The sequence below is a fragment of the Monocercomonoides exilis genome, assembly GCF_001643675.1.
Source record: "Monocercomonoides exilis strain PA203 chromosome Unknown scaffold10-1930038, whole genome shotgun sequence".
NCBI lineage: Eukaryota > Preaxostyla > Oxymonadida > Polymastigidae > Monocercomonoides > Monocercomonoides exilis.
This window is the reverse complement of record NW_027150555.1, coordinates 1,652,646-1,668,252: the sequence shown is the minus strand read 5'-3', so window position 1 is coordinate 1,668,252 and position 15,607 is coordinate 1,652,646. Positions and strand designations below refer to the sequence as shown.

At 40.1% G+C, this 15,607-nt stretch overlaps 4 protein-coding genes across 4 annotated transcripts; 3 read left to right on the top strand and 1 right to left on the bottom strand.

The window, feature by feature from the left end:
* Window positions 1-2,122: 2,122 nt before the first annotated feature.
* MONOS_16692 (putative Phage integrase family) lies at window positions 2,123-7,612 on the top strand (the record flags this gene model as incomplete). Its single annotated transcript, XM_067869577.1, has 5 exons — window positions 2,123-3,237; window positions 3,294-3,546; window positions 3,587-4,382; window positions 4,430-5,303; window positions 5,362-7,612. The coding sequence occupies 5 exons, from the start codon at window positions 2,123-2,125 to the stop codon at window positions 7,610-7,612; spliced, it is 5,289 nt and encodes a 1,762-aa protein (XP_067732177.1).
* A 2,378-nt stretch (window positions 7,613-9,990) lies between these two features.
* On the bottom strand, window positions 9,991-10,781 carry MONOS_12474 (putative Cornichon protein). The gene is made up of 3 exons (XM_067865098.1): window positions 10,320-10,781; window positions 10,184-10,262; window positions 9,991-10,115 (listed from the first exon to the last, which is right to left on the bottom strand). Exons 1-2 carry the CDS (start codon window positions 10,721-10,723, stop codon window positions 10,217-10,219), a joined length of 450 nt encoding a protein of 149 aa, XP_067732176.1. The 5' UTR covers window positions 10,724-10,781; the 3' UTR covers window positions 9,991-10,115; window positions 10,184-10,216.
* Window positions 10,782-11,656: 875 nt separating this feature from the next.
* On the top strand, window positions 11,657-13,915 carry MONOS_12473 (uncharacterized protein; the record flags this gene model as incomplete). Its single annotated transcript, XM_067865097.1, has 2 exons — window positions 11,657-12,990; window positions 13,441-13,915. 2 exons carry the CDS (start codon window positions 11,657-11,659, stop codon window positions 13,913-13,915), a joined length of 1,809 nt encoding a protein of 602 aa, XP_067732175.1.
* Window positions 13,916-14,893: 978 nt separating this feature from the next.
* On the top strand, window positions 14,894-15,605 carry MONOS_12472 (putative C-Myc-binding protein). Its single transcript, XM_067865096.1, has 4 exons — window positions 14,894-14,938; window positions 15,013-15,074; window positions 15,185-15,233; window positions 15,333-15,605. Exons 1-4 carry the CDS (start codon window positions 14,922-14,924, stop codon window positions 15,484-15,486), a joined length of 282 nt encoding a protein of 93 aa, XP_067732174.1. The 5' UTR covers window positions 14,894-14,921; the 3' UTR covers window positions 15,487-15,605.
* The last annotated feature ends 2 nt before the right edge of the window (window positions 15,606-15,607 follow it).

Genomic DNA, 15,607 nt, shown 5'->3' with positions numbered 1-15,607 from the left:
AGACTTCTTCTCGTTTTGCAGCCTTTGCACTTCTTCTTCTTTCTGTTCAGATAGGATTCTGTTTTGTTCAGTCTGATATTGTTTTCGTTTCTCATCAAGCATCTTCTCCTCCTTTTTCAACTTCTGCTTATCATGATCTGCAATTCTTTTCTGCTCGTCCCTCAAAATCTTCTCAATGGAATTTTTTTCTTTCCCTTCATTTTCCAGCTCAATTCTTCTCTGTCTCTATCGCTCTTCAATCTCCAGCAGCTTCCACTTCGCTTCCATTGCTGCTTCTCTCCACTTCTCCTATTCTTTATCTCGCTGTATCTGAATCTCCCTTTCTCTCTCAGCCATCTGAACTCTTTTATTCACTCGCTTTTCTGCAAACTGATTTTATTCCCTGTTGTTTTGCTTTCAATTAGTCTTTTGAGTCATCAATTTGTGCTTCTTTCGCTTCTGTTTTCCTTTTTTCTTCTTATTGTCGTCTTCTTCAATCAGTCTTGAAAACAAAGCATTATCTTTTGCACCTTCCTCCGGAAAATTATTCCTCATTCTCTTTAAAGTCCTCTTGTTCCTTCTGAAGTGCTCGTTCATCACGACACCTTTGATCTCTGCAAAGGATTTTTTCACTTTGCTTTTCATGTACTCACCCCTGCGTCTGCTGATCCATCGCTCGCATATACTGCACCCTCTCCATCATATATCGCAGTCTGTCGCACCTCCACTTCTGGTTGATGTGCTGCAAGTTCCAGCTCTCCCGGTTCTTCCTCACGACTTTCAGCACATTCTGAATCGCCCACTGCCACAGGTCCCGCAGCCGCTTCGATACCACTTTCTACCCAATGGCAACTGTGTCCTTCATCCGAAGATGCCTCGAATCGAAGTTAACTGGAGCAGCTGAAGGTGAAATCGAAGACGTTTGCAAAGTGATAAGTACATCATGTGAAGTGAAAGACGTTACAACATTTGAAATAGTTGTAACGTGCGATAAAGCTTGAGAAAGCGAAGAGGCAGAAACTGACGGAGCTGAGGATGCAAAAATACTGCTGTTTTTAGGGGAAGTCATATGAGGAGAAATTTGTGTGTATTGTCGTGTTGCTTCGGTATTTGACTTCAGTTGCTGTTCCTGCTGTTGTCAAATGTTTTTCTGCGGATGCAACTGAGAATCATAAACGAATGAATTTTGTTCTGTCACTTGCGAATTTGTTTCGCTCACTGGCAAAGACTTTTTGTGATTTGACAATGGACTGAAAATAGGTGGGCTCGCAATTTGTTGTGCATATTGTGAATGGAATGCAGATGACATTGATAGAATTAGTGTTTATGTGGAAGAAACTGCAGAAGGATGTGATTGCATGTTTGTCCCGGGAGTGGTGCTGTTTAAGGAAAATGCTTCAGGAAGAGGTTTGTATTTCATGATGGAACTGTTGTTGTTGCTTCTGTGATTGATGAATCAATTGCATGTTTAGGAGGTAGTTTTGAATTTGAAGGAGCACATTTGCTGCATCTTCCGAGATAGAAACAAAAAATTGGGGCTAAACAACGTGACTTCTCGGATGTGATAAAGGTGTTTGAGGAAAGAGAAGAAGGAGAAAGAAATAGGATGGATGGAGAAGAAGAAGAAAGAGAAGATGTTGGAAGAGAAAAAAGCTAAAAGAGGAGATGAAGGAGAAGAAGTTGGATTGGAAAGAGGAAAAGAGGAGATGATGGAAAAAGGCGAATGAGAAGAGATTTTTGAGATAGAAGCGAAGAAAATAAATCAACAATGAAACAGCAAAAAAGGCACACAAATAATAACCTCACAAATAGTTATTCTTCATTTTTTCCTTTTGTTTTCATTATTAATTCATCTTTCTTCTTCAAAATCTTTTGAAGTATCTTTTTCTTTTTCTTATTTCCAGAATAATAATTGAATTCCGAATATCTCCAAATTTTCGAAGCTTCTTTCTATTTCCATTTGAATGAGATTCTTTCCATTGTGCAATTTGAATAATGATGTGCAATTCGCAATGGAGCGAATCTGCAAACGCAAGGAGCAGGTTTGCTCCTTCGATAATGAGTATTTATAAATAATGGGTGGTTTTAGATCAAACTTCGCCAACAAGTTAACTCTTTTACACACCATTGTCCGCATTTTAAAATGACACAAGATACTGTTAGAGTACACAATAGCGACGGCGAAGACAGAAGTTTTGATGTTATGCACAGGCTTTCAAGGGTAGAAGACATGATCGAAGAAATTTCTAGAAGCCAGACAATTGCAAGGCAGTCGGGAGCTACGGAGTTTTTGCCAACGAGGAAAGTGAAGAGGGAACGAGCTAGGAGAAGAAGCAGATCGAGATCAAGCGAGTCGGAATCTGATGTAGATTCTGGTGATCTGATCGCGAAGCGGAAACAGGGAAAGCATGAGAGATCGCGTCGTTCAGTTAGTCGCACCAGGAGACGGGAATATGAAGAGGATAGCGACTGGGATTCGGAGGTACTGGGAGCGCTGGAAGATAAAGAAGGAACAGAAGACTTTACAAGAATTTTTCCCAGGGAGTGGCTGACTCCCCGGAGACAAGCGAGCGAGTTGAGGAAGTTCATTGAGTTTTGCAAAGCTGGCTCGTTAAGAATGAATGAGGACATACTGAATACGTTTATTCCGGAAAGCGAGAAGGTATTTTTCACGGGACACACAGACACAAGCTGGAACGCGCTAGCAAGGACAGCTATTTCAACGAAGGGGAGAAGAGACTCGCCTGAAGCTAGCCGAGCAATTGAACTTCTCCAGCCGGCTCTGGAATCGGGCTTTGAAGCAGCAAAAGCGATCGCAGCCCTCACGGCGAAGGAATTGGAGAGAACGCACCTCATGGAAGAGGAGAAAGAACGACTGAGAGGATTGTTTTGCGCCTACGCGCTTATCGCCGACTGCATCAGCAGAATAAACTTATTGAAAGTTATTCCTCAATCGGGTTGGGAAAGCGCAAAAGGCTTTTTAGAAGGGGGAATGTCGAAAGAAGTGCCGGAGAACCTCAGAAAACTGGTGGAGAGCACCAGCTTTTTTCAAGCAGAGGGAGATGCAGCAGGATACGGTGCATCTCCCGACTCCACAACAGGATTCGGTCCCACAACAGCCAGAGGTGGACCCCCGAGAAGATACAGTTCGGGAAGGAGCACCCAGGGTTTTGTATACAGACAGCTCCAGAGAAGAGGTTACGGCAGGAGCTTCGCAGACTTCAAAGGAAAGAAAAGAACAGCCCAGTTCCAAGCACAGTTTGGTCCAACAATCTCAGGGAGGCCAGCCCCTATCATCGGACCATTGCCCCCAGCTCCCCCAAGGACTCAAGGAGGGACAGCGATGGAATCACCAATGGGAGCCAACAAGTGGTCGCAGGAGTAGAGAAGCGGAAGGGAGAGAGAGTAGAGAGAGAAGAGAGAGCCGCGCTTTGCCGCGAGACCGAGAGAGGAGAGAGAGTAGAGAGAGAAGAGAGAGCCGCGCTTTGCCGCGAGACCGAGAGAGGAGAGAGAGCAGAGAGAGAAGAGAGAGCCGCGCTTTGCCGCGAGACCGAGAGAGGAGAGAGAGTAGAGAGAGAAGAGAGCCGCGCTTTGCCGCGAGACCGAGAGAGGAGAGAGAGCAGAGAGAGAAGAGAGAGCCGCGCTTTGCCGCGAGACCGAGAGAGGAGAGAGAGCAGAGAGAGAAGAGAGAGCCGCGCTTTGCCGCGAGACCGAGAGAGGAGAGAGAGTAGAGAGAGAAGAGAGAGCCGCGCTTTGCCGCGAGACCGAGAGAGGAGAGAGAGCAGAGAGAGAAGAGAGAGCCGCGCTTTGCCGCGAGACCGAGAGAGGAGAGAGAGCAGAGAGAGAAGAGAGAGCCGCGCTTTGCCGCGAGACCGAGAGAGGAGAGAGAGAAGCAAATTACAGCGAGACGAATACACGACGAGTAACCGTAGCTCCGGGAGAGACGCGATCTTGGACGGAAATGCAGAAACAATACGTGAATATCGGAAAAGTGGTGAGCAGGTTAGACCAAGAGAAGGAGAGAGAACGAGAAACCGCACGGGATCGTTTGAGGGAGAGAGCGAGAGAAGAGGTGCTACACGATACAACGAAAACAGAAGGAGACTCCGCATATCCCCGAGTGAAGGAACAGACGAGCGAGAGGAGGAACGAGAAGAGTGTCTTGAAAACTTTTGGGATTGTTATAGAGCCCCCAATTGTGAGCGCCCGGGAGGGGAGCTCGAGGACAGCTATATTAGATACTCTCGAAGAAGAAGGGAATACACAGACGCAACTTGGCCACAAGACGCCAGGAGTGAGGGAGAGTATAGTGATTGGACCACCGAGGGAGCCACTTCCGGGGAGACTGGTGAACAGGCTGAGCGAGTGGAAGAAGATTGGGGAAGACAAACTAGTAAGCCGTGGTATAAGAGCTCGATGGAAAAGTCCCCATTCCCCAATCTCACTTAAGGAGAGAAAACACAGACAAGAGTTTCGGGGGATGATAGAGATGACGAACAATTATTTATCCCTCTTGGAGGGGGAACTGAAGGACGGAGTTGTGAAGCCTATACAGGAGTCAGAGGCGAAGTGGTTCAATCCGACATTCATGGTGAGAAAGAAAAACGGAAAGTGGAGGAAGATACTGGATTGCAGAGCTCTGAACGAGGAAGTGCAGGGAAAGCATTTCAAGATGGACTCCCAGGAGACAGTTGTGGAACTCCTGGAGGAGAACGATTGGATGACCACCCTCGACATATCGAGTGCTTATCAACATGTCAAAGTGGACGAGCAATTCAGTCCCTATCTGTGCTTCAGCTTTCAAGATCACTGCTACGCGTACGTGGGGATGCCATTTGGAGCAAAGGACGCGCCCAGAGTATTCACGAAGATAATGAGACGGGCAGCGTCACATATCAGAGAACAGTGGAAGGGAAAGCTGGTGATATATCTGGACGATATTCTCCTTATGCATCCAGACAGGGATGCCTTGAGATCGATCTCACAGGAGATAGCCCAGTTCCTGAGAAATCTGGGCTGGATACTGTCGGAGGAGAAGCTGAAGCTAGAACCCGCAAGGAGCGTAGAGTTTTTGGGATGGCTGTGGAACTCAGAGAAGATGGAAGTGACACTCCAAGAAAGGAAGAGAGTGCTGCTCCTGGAGGATGTGCGAAAATGGATAGCACATGCAAAGAAAGGGAGGAATCACAGAACAAGAGACTTAGCAGCACTCCTCGGGAGGCTGAATTTTGTGAGACTGCAACACCCACCAGCAAGCTTGCAGATGAGGCGAATGCAATACATGCTGAGGCAGGAGATAGCCCGTGGTTGGCTGGAATGGAACGGTGATAGTCAACTCAATGATGTTGGGAGAATTAACACATTGGAGAAAAACCCTGCTAGAGAACAGGCCAAGGAGTCTGAGGAGAAGGAACAGACCAGCAGAACTTACAACGGACGCATCAGAGCTGGGATGGGGTGCAGTATTAACAATATCAACAGAGAACAAAGAGGAGAAGATATATGTTCACGGGAGTTGGACCCTCCAGGAGAGCGCGTTAGCGATAAACGAGAAGGAGTCCAGAGCAGTGTTGAGGACTTTGGAAAGGAAAGGAGCATGGCTGAAAGAACAGAAAATAGACCATATTCGTCTGAAGACAGACAACATGTCCGCGAGATGGACAATCCAGAAGAAGAGAGGAGCGCCATCGCTCATTCCAACACTGAGAGCATTGGAGAAGAAACTGAACAGCCTGGACATCACAATTCAAACGGAACACCTCCCGGGAGAACAGAACACGGAAGCGGATGCACTCAGCCGGATGGCGAGAAAGCCGGACTATGCACTGAGGGGGGAGAAAGTCGCAGAGATATTACAAACAATCGTACCGAGAATACTAGATACAACTTTAGATCAGATTGCGCCGGTGCCCTGCGGGAGTACTTGGAGACTATCCTCCGGGAGAAGGAAGAGAGAGAGAGGAACACCAGAAGACGACATAGTGCTAGTCCACCCGTTCCTGAGAAACATTGGACGAACCTTGAAAGAGAAGATGAAGGAAGCCCAGAGGGAACTAACGATTCTGATTCTGCCAGCCTGGCGGGGGCAGACCTGGACCCCGTTACTGCAGCCTGGGCATTCGATAGAGACACTGGGGACCTTTCAGGAGTGCATGATACCGGGAGCGAAGATGAGAAGGGAAGGCTGGAAACTACCCCCAGGAGAGGTGATAGCCGTCACACTGGGCAAGAGAATATACAAGGAAGAGACCTCTTCTTAACATGGGGAGAATACGTTGGAGCAAGGGAGATAGCAGCAGCAATACTTAGAAGTCAAAAGAGCGAAAGAGATACGTGGAGAGCGCTGCGAAGATTTAAACAATTCCTTGATAGAGAGAGCATGGACGACACTGACCCCCTCACAACAAAAGATGCGAAGTGGATTATGGCAGAGTTCATCGAAACACTCTCGAATACAAACCTCTCAAGTGGAGTGATTTATCAGACAGTCCTTAAAGTACTGGAGTCCATCAATCTTTTTAGAGAGACCAAGATCGATCGAAAGGACATAGAAATATTTCTAAAGACTTATGTGGGGGATAAGCCAAGAAGGGGAAAACGATACAAATCAATGTGGGACTTGACAATTATCACAAGATGGGCTGAGAGCACCTACGACTCTAAAGATATTCGGACTCTCCAGAGGAGAGCCCTCATTCTCACTATGATCTTTGGTGCCCTAAGGCCAGCAGAGCTGGAAAGAATGAGAAGAGAGACAACAACATTTAAAGATAACTCTATCCAAACACAGGTACGAACCAAGACGTCGGGAGGTGAGATTATCAAAGTTATAATACGGAAACACCCCAACCCACGTATCGATGCAGTTGAGGCTCTCCAACACTGGATGGACTATACGAAGACGACCTTTAAGAGCGAACATGTGTGGTTCGATATCAAGGAAATGCAACCTGCAAGCTTGCAGAAGATTAAAGAAGAACTAACAGCTATTCTGAGAGAGAACGAAATTCCCGAATCTTTCACCGCATACTCCATAAGACACGCAGTGATCACACACTTAGCAAGACAAGAGGGAGCAGACTGGAAGGCGATCAATGCTTACGCGAGATGGGCTCCGGGTTCGAGAGTGGGCCAGGAATATTATACCGTGTTACCGGTACAAGACACAAATTGGATTCTGGAGACGATCGGTGGATCAGTATCCCAGAGGGGAGAAGATTATAAGATAGATAAGATGGGAGATATGAAGGAAGGGACGCTAGAGATATCAGAAACGGAGATGAAAGATCGAGCTAATGAATTACCCAAAGCGGGATTCGGAATCAGAAAGAAACTCACGAGAAAGCGATCAAGGGGAAGAATGAATCTGCAGAGTGGAGAAGAAAGGAGAAGTGAAACAACTCATTCACGAAGCTCAACACCTCGACAACCGAGTCCTCAGAAGACACCCTCCATTATCCCCAGTAATATTTGTGAGCTGACAGGAGAGAAGGATCCAACGCCGCTGAAGAAGAGAGGGAAAGACCGGAGGAAGCACAGTGGAAGAAGTATAGCACAGATAGGGGATAACACTGAGGGGGTAACGACCGGGCCAATGTCCCCTCAGAGATATCCCAAGAAGGAGCGGGCATAGAGCAGGAGGTCCGCACCAATCCACGCATGCTCTCAACTCATCCGCCGCACTCGTGAGTGCTAGGAGAGGGGTTTTAGATCACACATTCATAGAGAAGAAGGGATTTCGAGACTCATTATCGAAGGAGCAAACCTGCTCCTTGCGTTTGCAGATTCGCTCCATTGCGAATTGATAGAAACGCAGTGAGACAGGTTTGCTCCGAGATAATAGGGACGCGGATGGAGAGACAATATGTGGAGTGGTGCGAAAGGGAACCTGAAATTTGCGGAGAGAAGACGTGAAAAAAGGGCGAGACAGTGAAGCAGAGACCGAAAGAACAACCGCCGAACATATCAATGTGCACCAAGAACCTGTTCAAAGAAACATGTAAATGAACCAATAACTTCAAGAATAATCCTGCTCTTTCCAATATTACCAGTGTTCTGACAGAGAAGAATTGAACCTTTAATCTGCAACGTGTGATGATTAGGATTGCTCTGCTGATGCTACAGAAGAGCGGGAGGCAGAGCAAAGTACACGCAGTTTTCTTTTCCACGCCTCGCGAAAGCGAGAGTGGTTTTTCTTTCTGCTCCAGTCGAGCTTTCGCCTCACCGGACCCGTGCACGACCTGCAGGAGAGAGCTCCGAGGGGTATACCCCCTGCCATCTGGCCTTCGTGACCAAGGCGAAAAGGCGAAGTGGGTGGTGAAGTGAAGCGGACAATGCATTATTCTATTATTGTTAATTTTTAATGTTATTGTTTCGAATTTTTATCTCGCCCTTTTTTCCACGTCATTTGGGATAGGGCGAAGTTTTTCACTCAAACCACCCATTATTTATAAATACTCATTATCTCGGAGCAAACCTGTCTCACTGCGTTTCTATCAAATCATTACGAATAATGAAATATCTTCATCAGTGGATATTACAATTCTGTCAAACTTCTATCATTAATTGTGGAATTTAATAATAAAAACAATGGTTTTTGTCAAACCTTTTTCATGTGTTAACCTGTAATTTCCACAAATCTGAGTTTGTTTTCAAAACTGAAAATGTGGGAAGAAATTTTTTGCTTTATGAATCTTGTTCCACTCAATGATTTCTTTCATTTTTCTCAATTTTTTATTATTTTCATAATTATAATGCGTGGGAGTGTAGAACTTTTTATGATTCGATGGAGAAAAAAATTGAAACAAATTTGAGTCTTTTTTCATAAATGTAAAAATTTCGCCCTATGTGTAATTATAATGGAATGCAATCAAAAAAAATTTTTAAATAATAACGTTGATAACCAAAAAATATGAAAGCTGATGAAGTGCTCAACTAAATGTGGTTTTGGACAACAAATAAATTATGTCAGACAGATAAATACTCAATTTCTTCAAAATTTTAAAAATTTTTCTAGCAAAAAATGCAATTCATTATTGGTCACTATTTAAAATACATTTTCCGAAAAGATAAAATGCTTTCAAAAAAAAAAAAAAAAAAAAAAAAAAAAAAAATTTTTAAAAAAATTAAAAAAAGTTCATATTTCAGTTTAACACATATTCTTTACAATTTTCTTTCGATAATCAAGATTGACTGAAGAGCAAAAATTTTAAAAACTTCATTCATTTTAGGTAATATAAGAATATTAATAGATGAATTGTGAAATAAAAAAAAATTTCAAAATTATTGGGTTATTTCAAAATAACATATACTAATTTCAAAATTTTACAAAAATTTCAAAATAACACAAAAATTGTGCAATTCATCTTATAAATCAAATCAGATAGCTGAACAATCGTTCAATCAATGGATGAAAATATCTGAAAAAACAACATCATCCAATGAAAATTGAAAGTCCTTAAATTCTAACAAATTAGAATTATCATTCTATAACCGTTTGTTTTGACCGAAAATGAAAAATTACAAAAAATATAGGCATGATTTAAGAAAGGTGGGCAAAAAATTTTTATTTAAAAAATGGCAAAAAAGAGCACCCCTCCGGGTTCGAACCTTCGACTCACCAACTTGCAAGTTTGTTAGCAAGTCGCTGGTGCCGATCGGCTAGAGTGCTCTATTTTTCTATACTTTTCTTAAACAAATATTTATAATAAAACCCTAACCCTAAAATTTGATCACAAAATAAACCACTTTTTTCGAGCGCAAACCCTAAAAAGAAGAGCGGGAACAAAACCCTAAGCCCAAGAACTGTTACGCTAACCCTACAACCTAAACCAAGCAATTAATACTGAGATTATTTTTGAATTTTAACCCTAAAAATATAATTATACTGGGTCAGATCAATTTTGCCCACCTTTCTTAAATATTGCCAAAATATACATTTATCATGAAGACTTTTTATTTTTTTGCAATCTTTTTTTTTTTTAAAAAATATCGTAAAAAGATAATATGCAATCATCAGAAATTTTGCTTCGTTAAAACATAAAACTAAACATAAAAATTTTTCAAAAAAGAAACTCAGAAAGATTTATCATCTTTTATTTTTTCTGTCTCGAAAAGGTATCATTTATCCGTTCCTTCTAATGAAAAAAAAGAAAAAAAAAATATAGATAAATGTAAAAACAATTTAATTCAAACAAGAGCATACTATTACGAAATGAGCTATTTCAGTGTAATTCTTTCAAGATGTTTTCGTTGTAAAATGACGAACAAGATCAAAAACAAATCTAAAATTTCAAACAATTAATATTTGTCACAATAATTCAGAAAGTTACAAATCAAACGTGCTCGCTGACAAAGCAAAAAGGATTATATAATATTTCAATCTCTTCCCACAGTAAACAGTATGTTCATGTAAAGTTGCCGTTCTTCTAACAGTTTCTTCATTCAAGAAAAAGGATTTTTTCCACAATTTATAAACATTAAGTGCTGCTACAGGAAGCGAAATAACTAATGAAAGCCAGCGCTTACTAACAATTGACACAACCATTGCCAGCAAATGCAAAATCAAGGTTGTAATATAAGCCGGATTTAATTGGCGACAAACATCCGAAGGAACAACAATATCTCCCTCGAGATCATTCAATGAACTCCAAATATATAGCTGAAGAAAGCAAAGAATCATGTAAAGAACGCTCGTAAATGCAACTGAAAATACAAGTTCAACAGGGCCCATAGATAAATACATATTATTTTCTACAAGCTCGTTTTGCGCAAATGAAAAATATCCTGTAGTATCTTAATCACGTAACTAAAAATTTTAACGAACATTTTTTGTTAAGAAATTGATATAAAACCATAAACGATGGACATTTTATAAACAAAACAATAATTCAATATTAATAAACATTTATTTAAAATTAAAAATTGAAAATCATAACAAGTTAATCATTTCTTCATACTATTAATTCAATTATGGTTACAACTATTCCAAAACTCAGTGTTATTATAAGTTATGAAAAAAACAATCTATTATTAACACTTTCTATCACTAAAAATCAAACTATATAACCATAACAATAACTGTTTTTGTTGATTACATTCTTATTCATTTTTGTTTCGAAATAATCTAATTATATTTAAAGATTTGAGATTGCATAATTATAAAGAAATTTATTGTTGAATGGCATCATTAATTGTGAGCCATGACATTTCATTTGACTCTCAACATTTTGTATCTTCTTCCATTCCATCTTTTTCATCTTCTGTTCCATTCAAAATCTGTTCCATATCCGGAGATAGACCATTTTCTATTTACGTTCCGTATCGAGCAGCAGGAGCACAATCAAATTTATTATTTCAGCAATCATCTTTTTCAACGAACACTTATGATGACCAAAATAAAACTATGTCCGATTTATCTTTGAATAAAGTCGAAAATAATGAATCGAAAATCTGCACTTTTTTTGATGCAAAAGAATTAAAATTGCTTTTATTTGAAAATAATAAAGAAAATTTCGAAAAAGCGAGTCTTTCATGCGATCAAACAAAAGGAGACAATTTGCAAAAAGACGATGATCTTCCATATAAAAGCGAGCAATTGTTGAAGGAAAAGACGATCCTTTATACAAAATATGAGTTCATCAGTGATTTGGGAAAGAAGTTAAGAGAAATAAAAGAAATGGAAAGAGCTTCATTCGAAGAATTAAAGAATAACCACCCCAAAGAAAGCAAAGATGCTCATATGGAATTGAGGACATCAGACCCTTTGCTGTATTCGCAGAGTGTTGTGAATTTAGCAGTGAACGATGATTATACGCAAGTGCATCAATCACGTACTCTTTCAGTAAAATCGCCATCATCCCAACGATCTGCATTCGAAAGCACAGACAATATTTTATCTTCTTCTTTCTGCGAAGACTGCTTTGAAGAGAACATCCTCAAATGGAAGCCGGATCCCACTAAAAGAGAGCAGTTTTGCCACGACCAGGAATACGAAGTGGAAGGAACGAAGCAATCGAATGTGGCGGCCTTTCGAAGAGACGAAATTCTCGAGCGTTGGAGGAGCGAAGACACGGAATATGTGCAAAGTGTGCAAGGGCAGCTGAAAATGACAGAAAACTACGGAAAAGCGAGTGCGGGCAGAAGCGGCCAGTTTACAGGGCTTGAGGGTAATTTTGATCAGTTGCATGGACAGAAAAAAGAATGCATTGAAGAAGACACAGAAGAAAATTGTATGATTACAAATAAAATTAGAAGTTTTGGGGGTTTCAAATTCAAAAGGGCAGAGGAATTAGATCGCAAAGAAGTTGTTCGCCGGCAAATTAGAGAAGCAAAAGAGCACAAAAGACTGTTCGGCGAATGGGTTGCTAAGGATTGGGTGGTTGATGAGGAAGAGAGAGAAATGTGGGAAGAAGCAGAGAGGAAGCTTGCTCAAACGAATGAAAACGATGAAGAGTGTTTGCGTTACGACGGCGATGCCACTTGTCTGATGACTTTGGAGGAGCTGAAAACCAGATTGAAGGAACTTGAAATGGAAGGGAAGTCAGAAATGGAAGAGGAAGCAGAAGCAGGAGCAGAAGAAGAAGCAGAAAAAGGAGCAGAAGAAATGGTAGAAGAGCTGATGGATCAGAAGAAAGCATTGAATTTGGAAGAGGAAATGGATTCAAAGGAGAAAGAAGAACGAAAGAAAGCAAGGGAAGCAAAAGAGAAAGAGCGAATGGCTATCAAAAAGCTGATTCAGAAACGGGAGCAAAAAGAAGAAAAACGCCAAAGACTCACAAAAATATCAGAACTTGATCGGTTTTTGATACAAGTTGGCACAGAAAAACAGGCGCAAAGGAAAAAATGGATCAGTGAGAAGCAAATAAATGAAGCGAAGCTTGAATTAAATGAAGAAGAAGAAGAAAGAAAGAATGATTTTTGTTTGGAGCAAGCTGAGCTATCGACTATTGACAATAAAAATGAATTCTGTCCTTCATTAACTTCAATACTATCATTGACACCTCCTCCCTTGTTTGAGCCTTGTTTGCAAACTTCTTCAGATCAGCAAAAGAATTTTGCTTGTAATTTTTCTTCGTCTGACTCTTCATTTTTTGACACACCTTCGCATCTTCACACAAATTCTGAAAGTGTCTCACAATTATTAAACAAACATCCTCCTACAGAAGTACCAGAAAATTGGATGATTCAATCTTCATCTTCATTTTCTGACAGAAACAAAATGACATCTTGGTTTTATCCGTTAGAAAGAGAGAATTCACAGAAGTCTAGTCAATTAGAGGGAAAATTCGTTTATTCTTTAACAATGCAGAAAGACAATAATTATCCTCAAATGCATTCATTAAATAAGTCATTTACTGCAAAAGCTGAAGAAAAGCCATTTTCATTCAAAAATGACGCTTTATTAGCTCATTCCACCACGTCTTCCTTTGCAATTTCTTCAAATTCTTTTATTTCAAATAGCCGGCCTATAAACACAGAGAATTTTGATGCAACACCAAACTTTGTATTACAGCAAGCACAATTAAATGAGCCATATTCAAAATTCGAAAGAACAATTGTAGCTGACACAGAAGAAATGACAATAAGAAAGAGTTTGAAAAGCTGCAAAGCGAAAGCATTCTCAAAGCAATGGAAGGAAATTTCAGAGTGTTGTGATGGCTTCAATGATAATGAGCAGTTTCATTGTGTACATTCGCGTATTACTCCGATTTGCGATATGCTATTGCCATTGTGTTATGATGCTTCCTGTCATCTTCCTCCTCTGTTGTCTGATAAAACAAGCAAATATCGAGTTCACAGGCAGAAAAGAGCAAAGAAAGGAATAATCAACATGGTTCGTCTTCTTCTGCATCCAAAATGGCCCAAGCACAAAAACACTATTCGATTAGGAGAGGCAAGAAGGATTGCAAAGGTGGATGCTCCAATGTTTGTTTGAGGAAAAATGTGAAAATTAAGATAATTGAGACAGGAAGAGGAAGTTTATTTTTTACAACAGGAAATAAAATATGCATAGAAAATGAGATCCAAACGTAATTGTTGGATAACCGATATTATTACGAATCCTAACATCAATTAATGGAACCATTAATCATTATGATGTTTCTATGGTTATATGAGCTTCTTGAAATTCATCAACAGACTTCTATGAAGGCGATGCCAGTGCTTCAAAATACGGACTCGAGTCAGTCGAATTCATTCAATCACCAACAAGCATGTTAATTGTGCATAATTTGTCCAATGAAAACATCTGTTCTGAAAGAATATTCACAATTTAAATAAAAATATATATGAAAGAGCGACAATATTTCGCCACCATCTCCACTCCGCTCATCTCAACATCCCTTCCCGCACCACAAACACCAACTCCACAATTGCCAGGTTTCCTTCCGTGTGCTTTGAATTTTCCTCTCTTTCTCTCTTTCTCTCTTTCTCTCTTTCTCTCTCTCTCTCTCTCTCTCTTTCTCTTTCTCTCTCTCTCTCTCTCTCTCTCTCTACTCAAATACGCTGCCAGCTTCTGCTGCTCGGCTTAGATGCGGGCGCGCTTGAAGGGCATCAGCTTGCGGAGGCAACGGAAGATTTCGAGTGCAGCCTTCTCGTCGTTGAAGTTGTGGTAAAGGATTTTCTTGAGAATGGTTGGAATGCTTCCTTCCAACGGTGTACCATATGTTGCAGCAGCTTGTGAGGACAGCTCAAAACATACAGCAACTTCATCAGTATTGGAAACAAATGAAAGAAAAATAACTTTTTCTTAACAAAATAATTAAAATTTTCATTCATTGTTGGAAAATTAAAATTGAAATATAAATGTTAAAATAATTTACTTATTTCTTTTATTGTTAGTTCATTTTAGTTGATATTTTTAAATAAAAATGAATTGATCACATTTTCAAAGTATTTTTGATCAATGAACCCATTTGTCGAAGTCAAAATATCAAATATTGATGTCATCATCCGACAGGTAAGTCAATGCAATAAAATATTTATTATTTTGCTAATTAAAAATCTATTATATGTGAAATTTAACTTTTAAAGCAAAAAGGAAGAGTTTAGAAAGTATCTTGAACGATCTGGGGTAATTGATAATCTAACGAAAGGTTTGCTCATAAAGATTTTTGTAAATTGATGTACGACTTCTATTTTTATCAATATTATCGGATGCAAATGCGTTCGTTTTGATTTATTCATTTTTCATTATGATTGCTAGTTTTAATTGCGTTGTATGAAGAGCCAGAAAAACCTGCAAATGCAATTGAGTATGATTTCATACATTAAAATTTTCATTTTTTGACAATTGATTATGCTTGCTGTTTTAAATATATTTATTTTTATGCACTCTTTTTTTCTCAAAAAAGATTTATTCGACGATTTCTCACAACACCAAGTGGAATTGATGTGGATGCTCTTGTTGCAGAAAATGAAGAGTTGAAAAAACGTGTCGAAGAACTTTCAATGGAAATTGATCGTCTTCAGCAAATGCAACAAGCTCAAGAGGAACTTGACGGATAGTTCAATCATTTCACAAATATTACTCATAAACATATTTTATTTCTATCTTCATTCACATTTTGATTATTCTTTTTTATTTAAAGCGCACAATAATATTTTATGACGTTTTTTCAATAAAACT